Source organism: Dendropsophus ebraccatus, chromosome 3 (genome assembly GCF_027789765.1).
Source record: "Dendropsophus ebraccatus isolate aDenEbr1 chromosome 3, aDenEbr1.pat, whole genome shotgun sequence".
Lineage (NCBI taxonomy): Eukaryota > Metazoa > Chordata > Amphibia > Anura > Hylidae > Dendropsophus > Dendropsophus ebraccatus.
This window is the reverse complement of record NC_091456.1, coordinates 144,094,323-144,118,048: the sequence shown is the minus strand read 5'-3', so window position 1 is coordinate 144,118,048 and position 23,726 is coordinate 144,094,323. Positions and strand designations below refer to the sequence as shown.

General features: G+C 42.6%; 1 protein-coding gene and 1 non-coding gene across 2 annotated transcripts in view; both read right to left on the bottom strand.

Moving 5' to 3' along the window:
- Positions 1-23,726, bottom strand: part of ATG10 (autophagy related 10) — a 150,409-nt gene that overhangs the window by 19,689 nt on the left and 106,994 nt on the right. Inside the window, exon 6 of the mRNA XM_069962870.1 lies at positions 10,346-10,443. Within this exon, the coding sequence (XP_069818971.1) occupies positions 10,346-10,443 (98 nt within the window). The remainder of the gene's footprint in view (positions 1-10,345; positions 10,444-23,726) is intronic.
- Positions 7,915-8,105, bottom strand: LOC138787638 (U2 spliceosomal RNA). Its single transcript, XR_011362403.1, has one exon. It is a non-coding gene; the product is annotated as a U2 spliceosomal RNA (small nuclear RNA).

Genomic DNA, 23,726 nt, shown 5'->3' with positions numbered 1-23,726 from the left:
GCGAAAAAAAATTCCAATGACGTACTCAATCAAGAGTCTCCACTGATGCCCCCAAAAATTTAAATATGCAAAACAAGAGTCCGTGGAGCCTCAGTTACGAGTCTCAAAACACAGGATAGCCAGATATCTCTAGCCTGTTGCCAACGGGATGCCTCCATGATGGGGGCAAATACCCCGAAATGGCTGTCTGTGGGTGGATGCCTGCCTTTGTAAGCCCTTGTCATGATCGCAATACTCGCACCTTGAGTTAGACATTGACAAAAGGAGCCACCCTGTTGTTTCCCTGTCTATGTTCCAATACTCGCAACCGAGTGGGACTTAAGGGGTTATTTATCAGGGTGGTGTGGTGCTCTCCCCATCATGGAGGCACCCCGTTGGCAACAGGCTAGAGATATCTGGCTATCCCGTGTTTTGAGACTCGTAACTGAGGCTCCACGGACTCTTGTTTTGCATATTTAAATTTTTGGGGGCATCAGTGGAGACTCTTGATTGAGTACTTCATTGGAATTTTTTTTCGCTGTTCTCCTTGAGTTCAATGATTACTGTGTTTTGTTGGTTGATCTTGAGATACAGCCACCAGCGTGCACATCTCTCCCTAACTGTCAGTCAAATTTGACTTGTTCACATCATAGCATTCTATCGAGTGAACGAGCTGATGTCCCTGCTGGCCTGGGAGTAGAGCACACTGTTGCAGACCACATGGCTGTATCTCGGGATTGCAGCAAATCTCAGGAGACTGTGTGCGATAAGTATTTATATGTTTGAGGATATGTCAAAAGTTACTGCAATTAACAGTAATGCTTAAAGTGTCCTTGTCGTTATAATTTTTAAAATCAACAGTAGATGTGATATAAAGCAAGTTTTCAATTTACATAATTTTTTTTTTTTTTTAGTTATCATGGAAACAATAAAAAAACTTTATCTGGGCTGAGAATGTTGTCAAAGAAGGGAAGCTTATTATTCCCAGGGCCCTAGTGCTGCTACACCTCAGTGTGCTGTATGCCTGCCCCTTACTTAATCAGCCACATACACTCTGCATACAGCACAGTAGGGCGTAGCAGTGAATAATAGGCGCTGCCTCTTTGACACCATTCACAGCCCAAAAAAGGGTGTCTTTTTAGGAAAATAAAAACACAGGCACAGGCAATAGAGGTATGCTCTGAGTGCTTTCAGTGATATCTATCCAGAGGTGCAACCAGCTTGGTAAGAAGTCAGTTGGTCACAGATTCACTTGAACTTTTTTATTTTTTTTTCGTTGACTCTGTGACTGGTATACCTTGGTATAATTTATTTAACTGTATTAAAAAGCATGACGCTTTAGCTATAGTTTTAATTATAAAATGGACCATGGCTATAAACATGTTTTTATTTTTTTAATTTTTCAGATTTAAAAAGCCGATTCACAGAAAATGGTTTAAATAAAAAAAAAAATTGTGTATTTATGCTAGATTCTAATCTTCTAAGACCTTTCCCCCCCCCTCCTCAACATCCCCCCCATCCCATCTGAAACCGAGAGAGAAAAAAAATATCTTACTTAACAAATAAATGTATAACCAAGTATCCAGACATCTAATACATAATCCCGTCTTTATATGGCTAATGTACTTATCTGCCCTTAACCCTTTGAGGACCTGGCCCAAAATGACCCAGTGGACTGCGCAAATTTTGATCTTAGTGCTTTCGTTTTTCCCTCCTCCCCTTCTAAGAGCTCTAGCACTCTCAGTTTTCTATCTACAAGCCATGTAAGTGCTTGTTTTTTACAGCAATAGTTGTACTTTGTAATGGCGTCATTCATTTTTTCATAACATGTATGACGGAATTCCAAATATATTATTTATGAAGATATAAATAGGTGAAATCGTAAAAAAGAATGCAATATGGTAACGTTTGGGGGGTTCCTGTGTCTACGTAATGCACTATATGGTAACAGCGACATGACACTATTATTCTATAGGTCAGTCCGAACACAACCATATGCAGGTTACACAGATTCTCTAATGTTATATATATATATTTTTTTTATGAAATCCTTTTTTTGGCAATTAAATTTTAATAAAATGGGCCTATTGTGACGCTTATAACGGTTTTATTTTTTCACCTACGGGGCTGTATGGGGTGTCATTTTTTCCGCCATGATCTCTAGTTTTTATTAATACCATATTTGTTAAGATCGGACATTTTGATCACTTTTTATTGATTTTTTTTAATATATAATGTAACATAAAATCGGTAATCTGCGCACTTTTTCCCCTCTTTTCGTGTACGCCGTTTACCGGTCGCAATGCCGCTTGTTATATTTTAATAGATCGGACAATTACGCACGCTACGGTATATTATATGTTTATCTATTTATTCATTTTTATATGTTTTATTTATATAATGGGAAAGGGGGGTGATTTAGACTTTTATTGGGGGAGGGGTTTTGGGGTAGTGTGTTAGTGTTTTGAACTTTTTTTTTTTACACTTTTGAAGTCCCTTTGGGGGACTTCTACATACATTACTTTGATTTCTACACTGATGAATGCTATGCCATAGGCATAGCATTGATCAGTGTTATCGGCGATCTGCTCATTGAGCCTGCCTGTGCAGGCTTAGTGTAGCAGATCGCCGAACGGACCGCACGGAGGCAGGTGAGAGACCTCCGGCAGTCCGTTTCAACGATCGGGACCCCCGCAGTCACACTGCGGGGGTCCCGATCGGTAAGTGACAGGGGACTCCCCCTGTCACTTACACTTAAACGCCGCGGTCGCGCGGCGTTTAAGGGGTTAATGACACGCGGCAGCGCGATCGCTGCAGCGTGTCATTGCCGGTGAGGTCCCGGCTGCTGATTGCAGCCGGCCCCCACCTGCTATGAAGCGCGCTCCGCTCCGGAGCACGCTTCATAGTGGGAGAAACACCCAGGACGTAGAGTTACGTCATGGGTCGTCTGGGGACAGACTTCCATGACGTAACCCTACGTCCAGGGTCGTCTAGGGGTTAAGTTATGCCTCAATCCATAGACCTCATTTGGAGAAATGTGCTTTTAGGCTATATTCACAAGACGTATATTTTTGTAAAATCACGGGCGTTATATACGTTGCATAGCCGTCTATGGGATCCCAGCCGGAGCGTATACACATAGTATACACCAGGGGCGTAACTAGAAATGGCTGGGCCCCATAGCAAACTTTTAATTGGGCCCCCCCCCCCCTCAACCGACCACTACACCGTCAACACACCCAGCTCTACACAGGGTCTGTACTACATATAAATTACAGTGCAAATATATTTAGTGACTCACAGGGGACTTCTTCTCTGATCGGAGTTCTTCACTTTTCATCTTCTTCTCCATCTGTCCTGGGCCATTATGAGAACTTCTCCGAGCCACGAATCCGCAGAATCTGTCAGACAGACATATTAGGCTCCTCACTCTGGCACCATCCTCATCTCTATACACACTGCACATCTGTTTTGGCCCCTTTAAGCCCTCTTTCAGTGGGTAGCCCTGGCTCCTTATAGATAGTCCCTTGTTCAGTCTTCCACATAGATGGCCCTGTGTGCATCTACTATAGTAGAGAGCCCCTCTGTGTTTATAGTAGATGACAACCTCTGTGCATCCCCTATACCAGGGGTAGGGGACCTCAGCTCTCCAGCTGTTGCAAAACTACAACTCCCATCATGTGTAGACAATCAAAGCTAAAGCTGTAGTTTTTAAACAGCTGGAGAGCCAAGGTTCCCTATCCCTGCCCTGTAGTATATGGCCCCCTCTGTGTAGTCCCCTTATAGATGACCCCTCTGTTTAGTCCACTAAAATAAATACCCCCCCCCTGCGCATGCCCTATTATATACATCACGCAGTGTAGTTACCCTTATAGATGCCTCCTCTGTGACGTCCTCCTTATAGATTGCCCGCTGTGTTGTTCCCCTTACAAATGGCCCCCAGTGTTGTCCCTCCCCATATATATAGCCCCCAGTGTTTTCCCTCCCCCATATATATAGCCCCAAGTGTTGTCCCTCCCCCATATATATATATATATATAGCCCCAAGTGTTGTGCCTCCCCATATATAGCCCCCAGTGTTGTGCCTCCCCCATATATGCAGCCCCCAGTGTTGAGCCTCCCCATATAGCCCCCAGTGTTGTCCCTTCCCCATATATATTGCCCCCAGTGCTGTGCCTCCCCCATATATATAGCCCCCAGTGCTGTGCCTCCCCCATATATATAGCCCCCAGTGCTGTGCCTCCCCATATATATACAGCCCGCAGTATTGTGCATCCCCCATATATATATATAGCCTGCAGTGCTGTGCCTACCCCATATATATATAGCCCCCAGTGCTGTCCCTCCCCTATATATACAGCCCCCAGTGCTGTGCCTCCCCCATATATATACAGCCCCCAGTGCTGTCCCTCCCCCATATATACAGCCCCCAGTGCTGTGCCTCCCCCATATATATAGCCCCTAGTGCTGTCCCTCCCCCATATATACAGCCCCCAGTGCTGTGCCTCTCCCATATATATATACAACGCCCAGTGCTTTGCCTCCCCCATATATATATACAGCCCCCAGTATTGTGCATCCCCCATATATATATATATATATATATATATATATACAGCCCCTAGTGCTGTGCATCCCCTATATATATATATATATATATATACAGCCCCTAGTGCTGTGCATCCCCCACATATATACAGCCCCCAGTGCTGTGCATCCCCATATATATATATATATACAGCCCCTAGTGCTGTGCATCCCCCATATATAATATATATAATATATATATATATATATATATATACACACAGCCCCTAGTGCTGTGCATCCCATATATATATATATATATATATATATATATATATATATATATGTATATATATAGGGAATGCACAGCACTAGGGGCTATATATATATATATATATATATATATATATGGGGGATGCACAGCACTAGGGGCTGTATATATATATATATATATATATATATATATACAGCCCCTAGTGCTGTGCATCCCCCATATATATACAGCCCCCAGTGTTCCCCTCTGATAAAAATAAAAAAACTCACAACTCACCTAACCACACGATCCCACGTCGGTCGCAGGCCTCTTCTTCTCTCTTCATCTGCACCCGACTGATCAGCAGCTTCCAGGCGAAGTCCCGGTCAGCGCCACCACTGAGCTCAGTGTGCGCGGCGGTGGCTGGGACTTCCGGTACAGGGTGCGCGTCACTTCCTGTACCGGAAGTCCCAGCCGCCGTGACGCACACTGACCTCAGTGATGTCGCTGCCCGGGACTTCGCTTGGAAGCTGCTGATCTGTCGGGGGCGGGGGCAACACTCTTGTGATCGCAAGCAAATGCTGCTTGCGGTCACAAGAGTGATTGACAGGGCGGGAAGCCTATGGCTTCTCGCGCTGTCAATCAGAACACTGAACACCCGGGAGGCCCGCTCGGCCACCGGGTGTTGTAGGCAGTAAGCTCCGGGGGCCCAGACCACGGGCCCCCCGATGCTAGGGGCCCCGTAGCAGCCGCTACGGCGGTAGTTCCGCCCCTGGTATACACTCCGGCCGGGATCCCTTGCGGGGCCGCAAAGAACTGACATGTCAGTTTCCTCCGGCCGCTATTCAGTGCATAGCGGCTGTAGAAAACCATGTCAGTGCAAACCACGAAGCGAGCGGCTGCGGCTGGGGACTCTGTGGCAGTACCGGCCAGGATGATCTTTTTAGAGAACGCCCAGGGTCACGGAACAGCCGGTCTCTTACGCCATGTCAACATGGCCTTAGATGGCAGTACCGGCCAGGATGATCTTTTTAGAGACCGGCCAGGGTCACGTAACAGCCGGTCTCTTACGCCATGTGAACATGGCCTTAGACGGTAACCACTATTACCACAATGTACCCTTTGAATGTTTTGTATGGCTGCCACAATACTCAACAAATTCCCCTTAGACGGTGGTGCAGCCTTTAACCAGTTTCTCAGAATTAATAATCTAGCTAAAAATAATAATTTAGAGACAATATTTTTTCCACCTTCCACCTATTTATTTTATTTTTACATAGGGATCCAATGTCATATAGTTGCATATATCTGGAGTACACGTTGCACACTTCAATGCTAAACATGGTGTGATTTATAACCAGATCCCAATCATTCCCAGTTTGGCTTATATGACGTTTGGTTTATATGCGTTTTGGTTATTTAACTTTCCCACTTCTCCCTCTTACTACTTATGTAGACAGATGCTATTCTCCAGCTTAGAAACAGCAGATTAATGAACTTTACATAAAACAAGTTTCTTTTTATGGGGCCTAATTCTTTCATAGTACACAGTGGGGCCTTTACTAGGGCAGAAACAAGTGCTCTGTATGTGCATTAACAGGATAATCATTCTCATGGCAGACATCACACTTCAGCATGTGCAGCGCTGCTTCATGAAGAGTGTCAAATACTTCACAGCACAACCAACAGCTCAAATCCCTTATAGTTCCTTCTAACATTTCCCAGGCCTCACACGTTTTATAGTTCCTCTAAACAGCCCAGCGGACTTGGATGTCACCACACACTTATAAATACATTTGAAAGACAATTAAAAGTAATAATAATTGGAGGTTACAACGACACTTTTCCATTACCCTTATTGTTAGTCAGTACAACTTTTCAGTGGGTGACTTATAGGGTTTTTACCACAGTTACTGAACCCTGGACTAGATCCTGGACCCTTTAGAATGAAGTATTACTAAATGCACCAACAACGTTTGTATAGAGGGTGCAACTTCCATTTCTTTCTCTAGCTCGCTCCTTAAGGCTATGTTCACATGTTGTATGAGACCGGTCGTTCCGTGACCCGGCCTGGTCACAGAACGGCCGGTCTCTGCCCAGATCATCCCGGCCGGTACCAGCCAATTGATCTTTCTGGCCGAAGGGTTCTGATGCGGGCGCATCAGCGCACGCCCGAATCAGAACCTCCCACAGCACACTATGAAGTAAGCGGCCGAAGCCGCTCGCTTCATTGTGTGAACTGACAGGGTTTCCTATGGCTGCTATTCACTGAATTGCGGTCGCAGAAAACTGGCATGTCAGTTATTTGGGACTCCGCACGGGATCCCGTCCGGAGCATATACGATGTGTATACGCTCCAGCTGGGATCCCATAGATCAATAGGCAGTGTTCACAGGCGCATAAAGTACGGCCGTTGTTGCCAATGGCAACAACGACCGTACTTATACATAGTGTGAACATAGCCTTAAAGTGATCAGGGACACAAAACTAATTTAGCAAATATACGGAATAGGTAACCATAGTAATCTCTGGCCATTAATGTTCTTTCAAGTAAGTAGTAATATGGCTACTTTCCATATAGGTGGTGCTGTTTAACTCCTTTAAGGACACAACCTATTATGGCTTTGAGGAAACAGACAATGCTCATTTTTAGAATCTTAATTTTTTCGGGCTGTACCATTTGTACACCATAGACACCATTAAATTTAACATAAAATGCATGGAAAAACAAAAAAACATAATATTTGTGGGGTGAATATAAACAAAAAATGCAAGGTTGCAAACTTTGGGGTGGGATTCGTGTTGTGGGAAAAACCCTTTAAGGGAAGCACACTTTTAAAAATATTTATGATTAAATTAAAGTTGTGTAAGTCTATTCAGTGAACTCCCTTTAGTGGCAGATACAGGTAGGCCAAGTGATCAAGTTGGTGTTCCAGGTTTTCAATATCCTTGGCCTATCCAAAAGATAGGCTAATACTGTGACATTGATGAGAATCTGACTCCCGGTATCTCCTCTGACTGAAGAGGCATGGCATGTGGTGGAGCCTATTCAGCGTTTACGGTGCACAGCAATGTATATTTGGTAGTGGTTGTGTCTGTTGCACGTCACTCTATTATAAAGTCCAGAATGCGTGTCTGGAAACGTATTCTTTTTTTTTCAGTGCACTGAACCTGAAGGCACTGCAATACCAGGTCAATGCCTGGAGAGGACAGAGCAAGCTATTTTTCCATCGCCCTGTTCTAAAAATCCATTTAATATGTGGTCCCCAGATAGGGGACGTATCAGATATTAAACTGATAAGAACAGATACTACACTTGATCTTAGCCAAAAGGCCGAGAAGCGATTAAACCCACCATCTTGTTTTGTGTCAGATTTATCAGTGACATCATCATCGATGTCTGCTGCACAGTCTAGCTGGTAGGCGAATGTGGCAAACAATTATGACAATTTTTCAAAAGTATATATACAGTACCATATTTATATCTTTATATGGAATATGGAAATCTATATATTTCCTATAAGGGTATACATATCTGTGTGCAAGACCAAACAAGAGAGAGGTTGGTTAAGACACAGAACTCTATTAAACACAAGCCTCACTTTTTTCTTCCATAGTACGCTTAAAGCATGTCATCAACTATACAACCATAGATACATGTTCTCGTGTCTTCTAACTAGACCGTGAGTCCTATTCATATTTCCAGGTGTAGAACAATGATGTTCCTACAAGTGATCAAGCAATACCCACAGAGACTGGCAGAGACATTGTGCAGTCCTGTTAAGCTGCTGCGTGCAGGTAATTGATTTTGTGCACTTGTAAACAGATGCACATAAAGAAGATGCTGGAGTGTGGTGCAATCCACTTTCAGCACGGTTCATTTTTAGCTTTGGTTCCGCATACTAACACTAAGTATTGAAAAATGTGTGTGGTCTATAAAAACGAACGAGGGAAAAGAGGGAAAAAAGAGGTCAGTTCAGGTAAAAAGCTTTTATATACATATACAATGGTACCTTTAAGAGTAACTTGGATTAAGTGTGTTTTGCAAGAAGAGCTCACAATTTTTCAAAATTGTAGCTTGGTGTAAGAGCATTGCTTTGGTTTAAGAGCTCCCTGTACTGGGTGGAAGGGGGAGTAGAGGAGGGGCATGGTCTGCATAGCGGGGTCTACAGCACTGTACTCTGACCCAGTAAGTCTCCTTCACCTTTCATATCATGGTAGATCCACTTCAGGCTGGGGCTTGCATCAGGGGACAGGACTGTGGAGGTAATCTCTTTATAGCTGTAACCCCTCTCTCCCCGGATAGACAGCGCTGCATTTATGTGCCCACATTATACACCACATGCGTCTTGGCTATACTCTACAGTAACTTATTATATGACATATCCAGCTTTCTAAATGTTTGTTTTACCTGTTAATCATTATTTTTGGGGTGTGTAACCATTTGTCTGCATTTCAATGATTCCTTATGGAAAAATTTGCTTTGGTTTAAGAGTGGATTTGGATTACAAGCATGGTCCCTGAACATATTGTCCTCGTAATCCAAGGCACCACTGTAATGCTCAATTCAATTTGGTCATCCTAAGGGCCCCTTCACACTATGGAATCGGCGCTGAAATTCCGCTAGGAACCCCTGCCCCTGGACTGTGCGCTGAATCACACCTGCTATTTCTTGCAATGGGAGGCCTCCGCTCTCCGCGCCTCTCCGCTCAAAGAATTGACATGTCTATCCTTTGAGCGGAGAGGCACGGAGAGCACAGGTGCGCATGGCCTCCCATTGAAAGAGATAGCAGGCAGGATTAAGCCCAGAGTCTGTGGGCAGGGGTTCCTAGCGGAATTTCGTGTGAACAGGCCCTAACTTGGTTAAAAATGTTGTCTATTGCAGATAAGCTTTTATGAAAGCCTTTTCATGTCACCTATACTTTCTTAGAATACATATATATACTGGTCCCTCTGTATTATCAACTCCTTACTATTACACCACCCTTTCTATGACATCTTATTATAAGACCCCCATCGCTCATGCAGTATAGGGATATGGCTTGTGCAGAACTAAAGGTGGCCATATACCCTGAATCTCTCTCGTCCTCCCCACACACATGTTCTCTATGAGGAGGGATAAGCTGCAGCCAGAGAGCTCTAACGGCAGCTAAGCTCTCAGAGAACAAAGGGGTCAAGCAGTAAAATGCCATCACGCCCCACCCCTATGTCCACTAACATCATCTGTTGGTGGAGTTGGTGTGAGTGGCAGATTTGGCTGACAAATTTATGTGACCCCTAACCACCGAAGACTCTCATGGCATGCTGAGACTTATTTTTGCCAATAGCTAGAGAGCCAATGAATGTTATGCTACTCGCTGATAATCTAAGATGTACAAATAATACTTGGAAGCACTGAAGAATTCAGGGTTGGGATCGCTCCACTTATGGGTCACATCCTCAACCCATTCACATAATGTAACAGTGACTTTTGGCCGAGGCCACCTGTGTAGCCCTAGTCTAAATCTCAATAAAATCTCAGTGATATGCAATCATAATAGAAATGACTCTTAATGTTACACAGCATTCAAAACCTGTTCATCTTACTTGCTGAGTAATAGTTTCCCAAGGTCCATGTAGAAGCCGAGGTTTATAGCTGTCATGCACCCTGTTCCATATTGCATCTAGTGTAAGGGGAGTTCCATCTGTCAGCAAGAAAACATAAACTATCAGGAAACAAAAGGAGACTTATGGAGTAAACAGAAAGGAAAACCTGGACTTTATTTCAATTTAATTGAAATGTGTACAGTAGTACTGTGTGTAAAAATGCTTAAAGTGTCACTGTCGTGAAATTTTTTTTTGCAGAAATCAATAGTCCAGGCGATTTTAAGAAACTTTGTAATTGGGTTTATTATCCGAAAAATGCATTTTTATCATGAAAAAGCAGTTTGAAGCTCTCCCCCCTGTCTTCATTGTTCTCCTATGGAGAGAGCTAAAGAAAAGACCAAAACAGGACAACAAAGAGTTAATCTACAAATCCCTCATGAGATATCTCCTGTGACAGTCACCAGTGACCTGTCTGAGCTCAGATTACAGCTGTCACCCAGCTCCGTGCCTGTAATCCTCTGTTATCTGCTTTCTGCTGCCGGCTAACTCCCTCCTTCCTCCTCCCCCCTCCCCTCTCCCTAGAACAGACAGGGTACGACTCCTGCAACAAGTCACAATTTTCAGATTTTTCAGAGTGGATGAAAAAGAGGAAGGAGGGGGGGACCTGGGAAAAGGCTTTTTACATGCAGATAATGGCAGATTTGGCTAATAAACCCAATTACAAAGTTTCTTAAAATCGCCTGGACTATTGATTTCTGCAAAAAAAAAAAAAAAAAATACGACAGTGACTCTTTAAAGGGGAACTATCAGCAAGTTTGTGCAAACAAACCTGCCAATATCCCCCTTGAGCTCTTTACCTGATGTTTACAGCTCTGGTTTTCTTTTTCTGTCCGTCTCGCTGTTTTGGAGTATTTTGATGCGCAGCACATATGCAAATGAGGAGCACCTTAGAAGCACAGGCCCACAGAGCACCAACCTCCGCCTCCTATGCCTGTTCATACCGGTCTCTGACAAGCATATGCAGGAAGACAGGGAGACGCGCTACAGACCAGTATAATTAAGCATATATGAACATGCATAGGAGGCGGTCGGCCTCAGGGGGGTTCTTTGTGGGGCTGGTGCTCCAAAGGTTCTTCTTATTTGCATATGTGCTGTGCATCAAAATGCTCCAAAACAGGGGGACAGACAGAAGAAAAGACCAGGGCTGCACACATCAGGTAAAGAGCTGAAGGGGGATATCGGCAGGTTCATTTACACAAATTTGCTGATAGTTCCCCTTTAAGTGATATTCTATATTGGAGAACTTATGAATGGTGAAAAGAAACTATACAGCAATAAAATAAACCTCTAAATTTAAAGGGGTATTCCCATCATAGAAATTCATAGCATATCCATAAGACAAAAGTGTCTGATATATGTGGATCCCTACTCTGGGACCCGCACCTATCTCTGGATATCAACCCATATGGTGCTTTGGCAGGAGCCAGAGGATACCACTGTTTCTGAAATTTCCATACATGCTATAAGGAATCAGAGAAACAGTGTAGCACTGTGAGCTATGCTCTTTCTGTAACTCGGAGGCTACTGAATGCTACATTACTACAACTCCCATTTATGTCTATAGGAATACACTGGATCCTGGTCACCTCTGGACATTGGAACCAAGCAAGATGGTGTTGGGCAGATTTTGGTATTAATATCACCCATTTATGTCTGAGATAAAAAATACCCCTTTAATTCCACATAATTAAGGGTTGGACACATAAGGATTTCAAATACATCATAGCAAATACAAATTTCAAAAGTGATTTGGATTTTATTTATTGAAATCTCAGTCTGAGCTTATAAGTACAGTGGCCAGTCCTACTTAGAGAATGACAGCTACATCTGGGCACTGGACTCACATACCCAGAGATAACATGGATTTCAATCTACACATTTCAACAAATACTTAATATTTAATTATGTTAAATGTGACAGGTTCCTGTTAAATAATAAAACAATTTTATTCTGATTTTCTTATTGCTAATGCTATAGGATGGCAGCTAGGGCAGTATTTACAGGCACTCTTACCTGTCTACATTACAAGATGCGCTCATCTCTAGTAAATACTTATATTCCCCAAAGGATCAGCAGGACAGAAGCATCTAGCCTGATGATATGTCCTTGTATCACATTTGGCGATAAGGATGAAGGTAACGTTCTTACTTTGATTCTCGGCACCGTTTTCAGGGACTTTGTATCTTAATTTTTTATAATAATTAGACGGTTTGGTGCACTGGGGATGGGACTACCACCACCACTCATTAGCATATGGATTAAACTACAAGTACACAGAAAATTACCTTCATCCTCAGCGCTCTGTACGCTATAGGAACATATCAGCAGATTAGATACTTCGAACCTGCTGATAGTTTCCCTTTAAAGCATATAACGTTGCATCCTCTAATATATACATAAAACTAAAAACTAACATATTTCTACCCCCTTAGGGCCATATTACACGGCCCAATGACTAGTGTAAACGAACGCTGATCTGCTAGGTCGGTACTCACTCACTGAGATTATTACACGGCTCAATAATCATTAGTGATTTTAAGTGTGAAATAAACTTTATCATTACCTTTCCAGGCTCCCCATGTCCTCTAGCTTCTGCCTGCTACCCGCAACCGCCAATCGCACTTCTGAGCTGATCCCTGAAGTGAGAGGCTATCTTATAGATTGTAAGCCCTCGCGGGCAGGGTCCTCTTCCCCCATGTACAAGTCTGCCATTTGCCTTAATGAAATGTTTTTTATCTTGTATTGTTCCTGTTTGTTACCCCTATCGCTTGTATAATGCTCTAGAATTAGGGGCGCTTTATAAATAAATAATAATCTAGCCAATCACTGGCCAAGACAGGAAATTGCTGCCGCCAGTGACTGACTAAGCGGCCTGTCACTTCAGAGTGACAGGCAGCAGCTGCAAGAGTGGGTAGAAGCTTTATGGACACCTGGGGAACCTGGACAGGTAGGAATAAAGTATACCGTTTTCTTTTTCAAACCCCTAAGCCATTGGTTGGGCTTCACTATTTGACGTAGTTAATAGCAGCCGACGGACGATGATTTTTAAGCTAGCTTAAAGGGGAACTCTAGGTAGAGGTTAAAAAAAATGAAACTTCTGCAGAAGCATATATCATTACTTGAACAAGGATCAAGAAACAGAGTCTCGCACTCACCGGACTGAAGATGCAAGTGGTTTATTTCCGATACATCAGAGTAGGCTAGGCGGGGAGAGGGGAGATGGTGAAGCAGGTGTGTTCAGCAGGAGCAACAAAATGTTTCACGCCTACAGAGGCGCTTCGTCGGGCTAGGCCGACGAAGCGCCTCTGTAGGCGTGAAACATTTTGTTGCTCCTGCTGAACACACCTGCTTCACCATCTCCCCTCTCCCCGCCTAGCCTACTCTGATGTATCGGAAATAAACCACTTGCATCTTCAGTCCGGTGAGTGCGAGACTCTGTTTCTTGATCCTTGTTCATTTATCCTGCCTTTTTTGTCTCTGCACCGCCGCTCCACGGTTTGGATACAGTCTGTGTGCTATATACTCCAGTCCCGGGTTTCCCACATTGGGTGTACCTTGTAGTTAGTGCCGGCCGGAACTCTCACCATACGTATATATCATTACTTACCTGTCTATCCCAGTTTTGAAACTACCAAAAATCCATTTGTTTGGGGGGGGGGGGGAGGTTGTTCTGTATTGTGTTTCTGTCCTTCCTGATCGAGCAGTTCCCAGAATGCAATGCTTTCCCTCAGCTGATCATCACAGTCCCCCACCCATCACAATCAGTAAAATTAGTGATGCACCTGCTTCTGGCCGGTCAGAGATGGTGGATCACTCAGGGGTTTGGGGGATCCAGCCAAGCCTCCTGTGACATCACGCCCTGCCCCCTATCTGCATCATCAGCCTGTGCTTAGCAAACACACAATGTGAGACAGAGGCATGGAAGATTTGTCTCCTAAGGTGGGAGAGCAGTGGGAGCAGGAGACAATGTAAATTGGCACAGGGGCCATTTTTTCTTTTCCACTTCCTAGATTTCTATCAGCTACCAGTGTGGCAGAACCGTACAGATACAGTAATACATTGTATTACACATCTATATAACTTTTAATGTACTTTTAATAGAAAACAAGTTTTTCTTATCCGGAGTTCCCCTTTAAACAACAAAGTTGAAGCTAGCTTTAAAATCATTTTTTCTGGTGAATATCACCCCATGTATTAGTGCCCATTGTAATATGGCTTTTTACACTAGCACCAACATACCACACAACCGTGTACAGAGAATGCATCTATTGATATCATTGCATGTTTTGTATTGTGAAACGAAACTAGAAAAATCTGGAGTTGACTCATGCAAACGTGGGAGAAATACACAAATATCATGCAAACTGTGACCTGGTTAGCGCAGACCCATAGTCCTGATCCTTACAATGTATGTAGCGATAGATACAGACGTTAGTTGTAATTTTGCTTCTACGACAACTAGCATGTGTGTTACCTTAGCAGATACAAGTTATCAAAGGACTGACTTGATTCCAACCCAATTAAGTGAGCACCTGTAACAACAAGACGCTGGAAGGAGCTAGCTAGAAATGTTCCGTTTCACTGAAACTAACTTGGTGGTGTATTCTTTGGCCTCCAGATGTCTATAATTAAATATATGTGTAAACATTAATGTTCTAAAGCTTCCACTGGGAGTCTCACTTGCCACACTGGCAAGGTGTAAGCTGGAAAGAAGCGAACCTGCTCAGCTGTAGGAAGCGAGCCGACGTGAAATTGTTGCAGTGCACAGTAAGGGGAGCTGTTGGCACACGGAGAGGCCTGGACGCTTCTTCCCCTCATCTATACAATTTAGGCCTAGATACAAGCAGTCATGTTTCAACACCTCCGACTCCCAGATGCTGACAAGCTAAACAAGTTGTTTTGTCTCTGTGAGCTTTTCTGTGGTGATTAACTGCTTCCAGTGAATACTAATTAAATGAAGGACTCCCAGCTTTAAGGAATTGGTAGTTTTAAGGCTTTCGGGGGCTTTTTCAAAAAAAATTTTACATTATTTATTCAGCGTCTTCAGAAATGTCTAAATTATACAGAAGCTTCCTTCAATGTTGTTGATGCTGCACTCAGATTGGTGTTTATTTTCACAGCTTCCAATGGTCAAACGTGTGCAATTTTAGGTCGCTGAATAAATATTCCATCCTGTGTTTCCGTATCATTTTACTAATTTTTACAGCGTGTCTGAGCTGGAAGGCATAATAAGAAAATGAATTCACAGCTATTAAAAATCTTAAAGAGAGGCAGGATACACTGCGAATATGCTATATCTTCTGTTAGACCAGGGATTGGGAACCTTCGGCCCTCCAGCTGTTGCAAAACTACAATTCTCATCATGCCTGGACATCCAAAGCTTTAGCTTAGCTGGAATTGTAGTTCTGCAACAGCTGGAGAGCCGAAGGTTCCCCATCCCTGTGTTAGACCCTTAATAATTCTGTAGAATTATAAGATAAGGCAAATAAGTTCTTGTAAGTTTACTACAGGACTCTTATAGACACAGTTATAGGATACAATAATCTAATTCTTCTTATAGGTTCAACTAGCTTATGAAGGACGGGTCAGTGTTTCTTTACTCTAGATGCTGTAAAGGGGATCTGCATTTACAGATATTAAAAAAAAGTGAAAATAACCAAACAGGATAATTTCCTGCCCACAAATAAGACCCCATTCACATCACGTTTTCAATATAAGTCGCCAGTATACATTGGAATACCAGCAAAAACAAAAAGGTATTCCAGGATATATTTTGTCTACATTTAGGCTATGTCCCAAGCACACACTTTTTTCTGGAAACAAAAAATAGCCGTTTGGGAAACAGACTGAACATTGTCAATAGTAGACTATGTTTGGTCCTGTAAATTCAATAGACCTGCTGTTTCAATGTACTCTAGCGACATACCCTGAAAATGTCATCTGAATAGAACTGCTGTTTCCATTTATGTGGGTGACAACATGGCCATTCTGAGCATTATGTTCTATCAGGGTTAGAACAGTCCACCAGATTGCCAAGGGCCCTTTAGTAAGCCCAGTCTCAGATGCACTAATAATCCAAAACAGCTCAAATAAAGAGAACCCCATTTGGAGATGTCTTTGGAGCAATTGCCACTAGGGTCCTTATCTTACGGGCTGGTTCACGAATAACCTTATAATTGATGAAATATTCTATGTACACAGTTTGAGGGAGAACCATTTCCTAGCATGGGCCAAGCATTACCCTATCTACATAAAAAATCATGGCACTTATAAGACATGTCTTTAAAGATGCTCTATATTTTACAGGGGTATGTAGGTGCAGAACTTGGCCTCCATCTTAAAAAGCTGTCAAACTGGATCAAGGGCAAGTTTTTCCAAGTGGTCATTTAGGATATCAAAGAATTTCAGAATTCTTTCAGAAATTGGTTGCATCGATCAGATTTTCAATATGTCTGGTTCGAAAGTTAGCAACACAGAAAGTACTCATGCAGGCTCATGACAATTGGACCCAGCGCCTCCAGCTTTGTGTTTAGCACCATGGACAGCGCATCAAATAGCTGTTCATCACAGGGAACATCCCTGCTAGTTGCAAATTTTATTTCTTTGAGCTTTTAAACCACAAGAGGTATGGTAAATCTGATTGTGGAAATCAATTTCTAAGACAATTCTAGTCATCTCTAGAGATGAGCGAACCTGCCGAGGTTCGGGTTCGTATGAACCTGAACTCTCGGCGTCTGATTCCCGCTGTCTGCCCGCTACGTGAAGAGGGTGGATATAGCCGGAGGACCGCCTGGAAAACTGGGATACAGCCTATGGCTATGGCTGTATCACAGTTCTCCAAGTGGTCCTCCGGCTACATCCACCCTCTTCACGGAGGCTGCAGACAGCGGGAATCAGACGCCGAGAGTTCAGGTTCATACGAACCAGATCCTCGGCAGGTTCGCTCATCTCTAGTCATCTCTTATATGCTACATGACCACCTTCCCATTGGAAAAACTTGTCCTTGATTCAATAGGCCGGCTTTCAAGATAGGGGTCATGTTTCGGAAATAGCCATTAAGTCAAAAAAAATAGGTATCCTGAGACTTTTGAGTTTTTTTCCTTTTTGTTCATGTTTTGATTGTCTGGCAGTAAGGGGCAACATGGCCCACCTGCTGTCACCAGTGGTTGTGTCAGGAGCTACGGGACTTAAGAAGCCCTGGTCCTCACACAGTAACTACCGAGTTTCATCTAATGTTGATTCTAATGCATATTAGATTTAGAAAAAAACATTACAACTAGGGAAGTTGTCTGTGTAGTTCTGTAGCTGCCCCACAGTAAAGAAGAGCAAGTGGGCATAGCTGACAATGCCTGCTCATCGTGAGAGTACGACACAACGCTTTGTCTAAGCCAGAGACGCCCTCTGTAGCTGACGTCATGGCAAAGAATGGCGGTGCTGGAATGGAGCTGTGTCGTGACCTCACACTTCTGGCGGCAGAGCTGCATACAAAATAAGTTTGGTCTTTAAATTTCTTTCAACAGCAATCATCTTTAAACTCTGGGAAAACCAGTCACTAAATGTTCAAATTCCTCACAGCGCCACCAATGGAGAAATGAAGAATCACACAGCATCCATTTAAATCAGTGAGCTATCTTGTGTAATGCAAAACTGGACAGGTTCACAAAGCCAAAGGCATCCTTTTTACCTTTTTTTCACCCTGGCCAAGAGGAGAGGATCTTGACCAGAATATTCAGTTCTGCTAGCTCATCTCTTATATAAAAAAATATAGATATACAGTAAAAAACTTTTTTTCTAAATTAGATGACCCCTTTATATAGCTTTACATCTATGAATGAAAAACACAAAGATAAAAAAACACTGTCATAGTATCTACTAGTAAGGCAGCTCTACCCCACAACCTAAATCCAGGATATTATATATTATTATATGTATGAACTACAATAAATTAATAAGCACTGTGTTGATATATAGCATATTAAATAAAATTTGGTGACATCTTTTATCAGAAGTCTCTTAATAATATACCAAATAAGACAAAATATTGTCAGAAATGGAATATAATAAAAAGCAGTATGGTAAGCAGTATGATGTTGGCCATAACAATAGCAGTAACACGGTGGGTTTAGCATTATATTAGCGTATTCCTCAGGGATGTGGCTAAATGGGTGAACTTGATAACTATGAAGCCTATTAAAAATGGGAGTTAACATGTAGGTTTACAATACAATACAATTACGTTACACCAAGTATAGTTACTAGTTTTCAGATTGGAGCAACATGTAATCATCTTTTTCAGAGCTTCTCAAACTGTGAGGTGTGCCCACTGGGGACTGGTAACCAGAGCTTACATGACTGGCTCCGTGGGAAAACTTGCACTAATAGGTACACTATGAGATTTAAAGAAGCTGTGCAAAAAGGGGTTGATTTTTTTCTTTTTAAGAAAGTACCCATCATTGAATAATCAGGTATACTATATTTACTAGCCCCGATTGCCCACTGATGCAGTTCCAACACCTCCAGTGCCTATTCTTGCTTCCGATAATGTGCCAACCCTGTTGGAAGTGCCCACCTTGGCCGGGGTCAGAACAGCAGCAGCAAATAATCTGTGGAGCAAATAATTAGTGGAGTATGATTTGTTTTTTATTTTTCCAACATTCAGATTGCATCCCTTTAAGAAGAAAAATCATCCACAGACAACCCCTTTAAAGTTGAGCTATGGTACCAAACATAACCCATGGAGAGATATGCACTGTTTTTGCAAGTAGAAATATATTCTACTAATACCAAACAACTCCTTTATATTTTACATAAATGTGTAGTGAGGTCCTGGAATGACCATAGTTTGATTGGTTTTAGTTTTTAAAGCATTAATGTAATACAGTATATGCACAACTACTGTTTTGAAGCATCATAATTGTGTTTAGATTATGTGAATACCCACTTATGACCTATACATTGATACCAGTGTAACACCACTCCTATACTCAGCCAATTAGTGACTGGGGTGGGATACCGCTGCAGTCACTGACTGGCTGAGCGGACAATCCATCAGCCAGTCCGTGACATTGCAGCTGGAGGAGTCAAGGCCATGACATACACCGAACCCGGCCAAAAATTACTTCCAGCACCTGTGTGCCAGACCTTAGATTGACATTACAGTGGCAGTGGGATTGGGAAATAAACTTTTATTATTTCCCGCACCCCCTTGCCTGTCTGTCATTTGTTAGTTTCATGAGACTTCTCCTTTAAAAGGGAATCTGTCAGCTGTAATTCATGTTCCAAATTGCTGTAACTGTTAGATGCTGTTAGGTCAAGAAGACATATAGTACCTTAAATATGTTTGTGCTTCCCCAGCATAGGAAATGGAAATATAGCTGTGTGAGAACTTTTCTACAAAAGCTAAAGTTAGTGCCTTATAGCTTCAAAATCACAACCATCTCTAGCATATACCCCGTACCCCATCTCTAGCATACAGCCCACACAATCTGAACCCCCAAACCGCTTGTACCTTCGGATAGCTGCTTTTAATCCAAGATCAACTTTTAAACTTGCAGCCCTTTGTCAAATTGGTGTGGCCTAGAGTGTGTGTGCCCTAGGCTTGCACCGCCTCTCCATCCCTCCTAATCATTAGGAATGCCCCAGGCAGAATTTTTCCTATTTATTACCTGTCTGAACACTGCACATGTGCTGGATTGTTAAGGCACCTGTGCAGTGTTCACACATGTGATGAATAGGAAAAATCCCACCCAGGGGCAATCCTAATGATGAGGAGGGTGGGGAGGAAGGACGGAGAGGCGGTGCAAGGCTTGGGCACACACTCTAGGCCACACCAATTTGACACAGGGCTGCAAGTTTAAAAGTTGTTTTTTAGGACAATAACTGCATCACCTGTCGAACGGACCCAAGGGCAGATCTTGAATTAAAAGCAGCTATCTGACGGTACAAGAGGTATGTGGGAGTCAGATTGTGGGTACAGAAGTATCTACACCACAGTAAGTCAACCAGTAGAGTTTAACCTAAGTGGCATACCTTCACTAGCAACACTTTGAGTGTTTAAAAGTAGAGATTAGCGAATTGCTCTAAACAAATCTAAACAAAGCAAATCGCTTTATTTGACCAGTGCTAGGGTCATCAAACCTGCTGACCTTTTAGCGCTGCTCCGCTCCCTGCCACTCCTCCCAGAATGCCGGGGAAAGCTGGATCCAATCCTGGGAAACTTCTCCCAGTTTTACAGGATGGAATCCAGCTTTTCCCCAGCATCAGGGATGGAGCGTCAGGGAGCGGAATAGTGCTAAAAGGCCGGTGGCTTGATGACCGTAGCAAATGGTCAAGTGAAGTGATTCAAATAAGCGATTCACTCATCTCTACTTAAAAGCATCTTTAAAAACTTTTAGGCTTTTTTCACACTCCGTTAAAATGACGGCCACAAAGCCACACATGACATAATTGAGGGACTACTAGCATCAGTTACCCTGACTACTTCACCTCCTCCTCGTAGTTACCACACTAAAACCTCTTAGTGGGAAAACCCCTTTAAGCACCCCATCTCATCACATCACTATAAGTTATAGGGCTTTAGCTACAGAAGTCATATTTACTGCAATTGAGGGAGGCATGGCAATTTATCACTTAATGTTTATTTTCATGAGAACTGCATATCATAAGCTTCTTTGTGACTCCATGAGCTTTCATCGAAATGACGGTCATCTTTTGTGTCGTCTTCCACGACTCTTGTCAGCGGAGTGTTAAGACTTTGAAAAGAAGAGTAACTACGGCATTATAATGCAAAGAGAGGAGATCTAAGTAGTGATCGTGACCTGTGCTGTCATTTACAGCAGGCTGCAAGGGAAACTCTTATCATGATGTAGCTCAAGGCCTTTTAAACAAGTGATCTTTTAAACCTGAATAAGAAAACCATCTAAAGGACAAGGGTAACATGCATTTTAGTGATGTGGTTAAGGATGTACCACTGTTGTTTACAGAATTACCTAAATACAACCCAGGAAAGTATATTTTGTGAAAGTTTTGGTTCATAGAAACCTCCATAAATCTATCTAGAAAAAAAGGGAAGGGAGACTGTTAGTTGGCAACAGCCAGTATAATTACAGAAGACCGGAAGAAGCCTATAGGATATCCCAATGACAACAGCAGATTAAATTTCCCTTTTTTGTTATTTACAAACCCCAGTTGATCCAGAGGCAGTCCCGGATAGTTATTGGCTGAGTGGTCTGTTAGCTCAGACAGGCCGCTCTGAAGCTGGAGCGCGCGGGACCCGGGAGAGAAGAAGATCGCAAGAGGAGCCCTGCAGCCTGGATAGGTAATGTAAAAAGTCAGTCACCGGCCGCGCACCGCTATTACATGTAGCAATGCGCAGTCGGTGTCTGACAATTATAGGTCAGAACCTATATTAACGATCCTCGGCTGATCGTTGTATTTATTGCATGGAACGATATTAGGCCGAATCGGGCATATTCGGCCAATTATCGCTCAGTGGAATAGGCCCCTAACCAGAAGGATCATGGTGGACCATCACTAGAGCTGTAGTTGGTGAGGTTAGTATGGATTGGTTTGGTTAGCTTTCATTGCCATTAGGCTGAAGTTTGATGGGTAAATAAATTGAAATATCACTTTAATGGGTTAATGTAGCTAGAGCAATTAAAAATAAAAAAAATCCCTTAGCATTAATTTCCTGAACAGATTAAAAAAAATCCCTATTTATGAATATTCCTATAGAAGTTGTTTCTACCCCCAAACTACCGAAAATAGTTCTGCTTAATCTCAAGGAGTACAGAGGATTGTATAATTACTTCATTACAATGCAGAATGGCGGCACAGTAAACCAAAGTCAAAAGGGCCAGTATCTTCTGCCTTTCATTCTATGGCAGAAAGTCATATGAGTGAGGAATTCCAGTGATTGGAAAACCCACTGACATCTTGAACAGAATTCAGATGTTCCCTAGAACACATAGGAATTATGAAGCTATACAAGTGAAAAAACTGTACACCTTACACCAGTATCAATGGAGGGGTGAAGAACATGTGCATTTACATGTGAGAAAGGTGAAACAGAACAGTCCTGTTTCATCAGGACATCAGTGAGGGTCCCCTGATGTAACTGAATGACAGGAACATATGACCAAAACCCCTTTGAATCTGTATGATCACCTTTAAACACTATTTAACATTTTGTACTCCTCTTTTATAGCTTTTATTATAGTCTTCAGAACTGACATCTCCCAGCTCAGATAACCTCCTAGGTTTGTGTATGTCATCAGAGAACGTCCATCAAAGTGTCCAACAACTACCAGCAAAACTGTGAAAGCAGCTTTGGGTTCTGTATACTAGTGACCAGTATATAATAAGAGTATGTTCACACCGAGTAAATGTGGCGGAATCCCGCCTGCCTCAGTGTGCCATAGCCTGTGTATGAGAGGGCTTGCACCGCCGCTCTCCGCATAAAGAATTAACAGGCTATGGCACACTGAGGCAGGCGAGATTCTGGCACATTTACTCCGTGTGAACAATCCCTAAGGCAATGTGTCTAGAAAGTAAATTGCTGTTTTATTCTGATTATTTACATATTTACCTAAAATCTTATTCTTACATTTTAATGCTACCCTGGGGTCCTCCTGTGGTATCTCTGGGTCCCCATTTGACCGCAGCTGCTGCCACTTCCAAGACTAGCTTGTCTGGGCAGTAATAGCCAGCATAGCCAATCTCCTATATAAGGGAAGCACTATCTAAAAGGTTTTTAAGTAACGGAGTACCCCTTTAATGTCTCCAGAGACTTGACTCTATAAACCAACTATCTTATAGTTTATAGGACTTATAGTTCGCCACCAATGGCAGATGGACAAAGGTCAAGACAGAAGAAAGTTGCAACATGCCTGATCCTTTTGTGCCCAGCAAGATTTCTCACCTTTCCCCAATTAGAATATATGGTCACTCGGCCTTGTATGCTCAGCAATGTAGATAGGACTCAGGCATGAGCTGTTGACCGAATGAGCATTCAGCCAACAGCTATCCAAAATGTATGGTCAGCTTTGGACAAGATGAGCAAATAAAGGTTAGGCATTTTTAATACAAACTTTATAAACTTTGCAAGATCACACCGCTCATTATAAGAGGGCCCTTAACCATAATGTAACCAGTCATGTGGGGGATTAATGATCATATAGACTCGACATCTGGAAGCGACAATAAAGGCTCCAATACTCAATAAATACAAGCAGGGATCTGAATTGAGCCAGTAATTAGGCTAAAAAAGTACAATATTTTTACATACATTACACAATGAATAAAGTTGTAACACCCATCTACA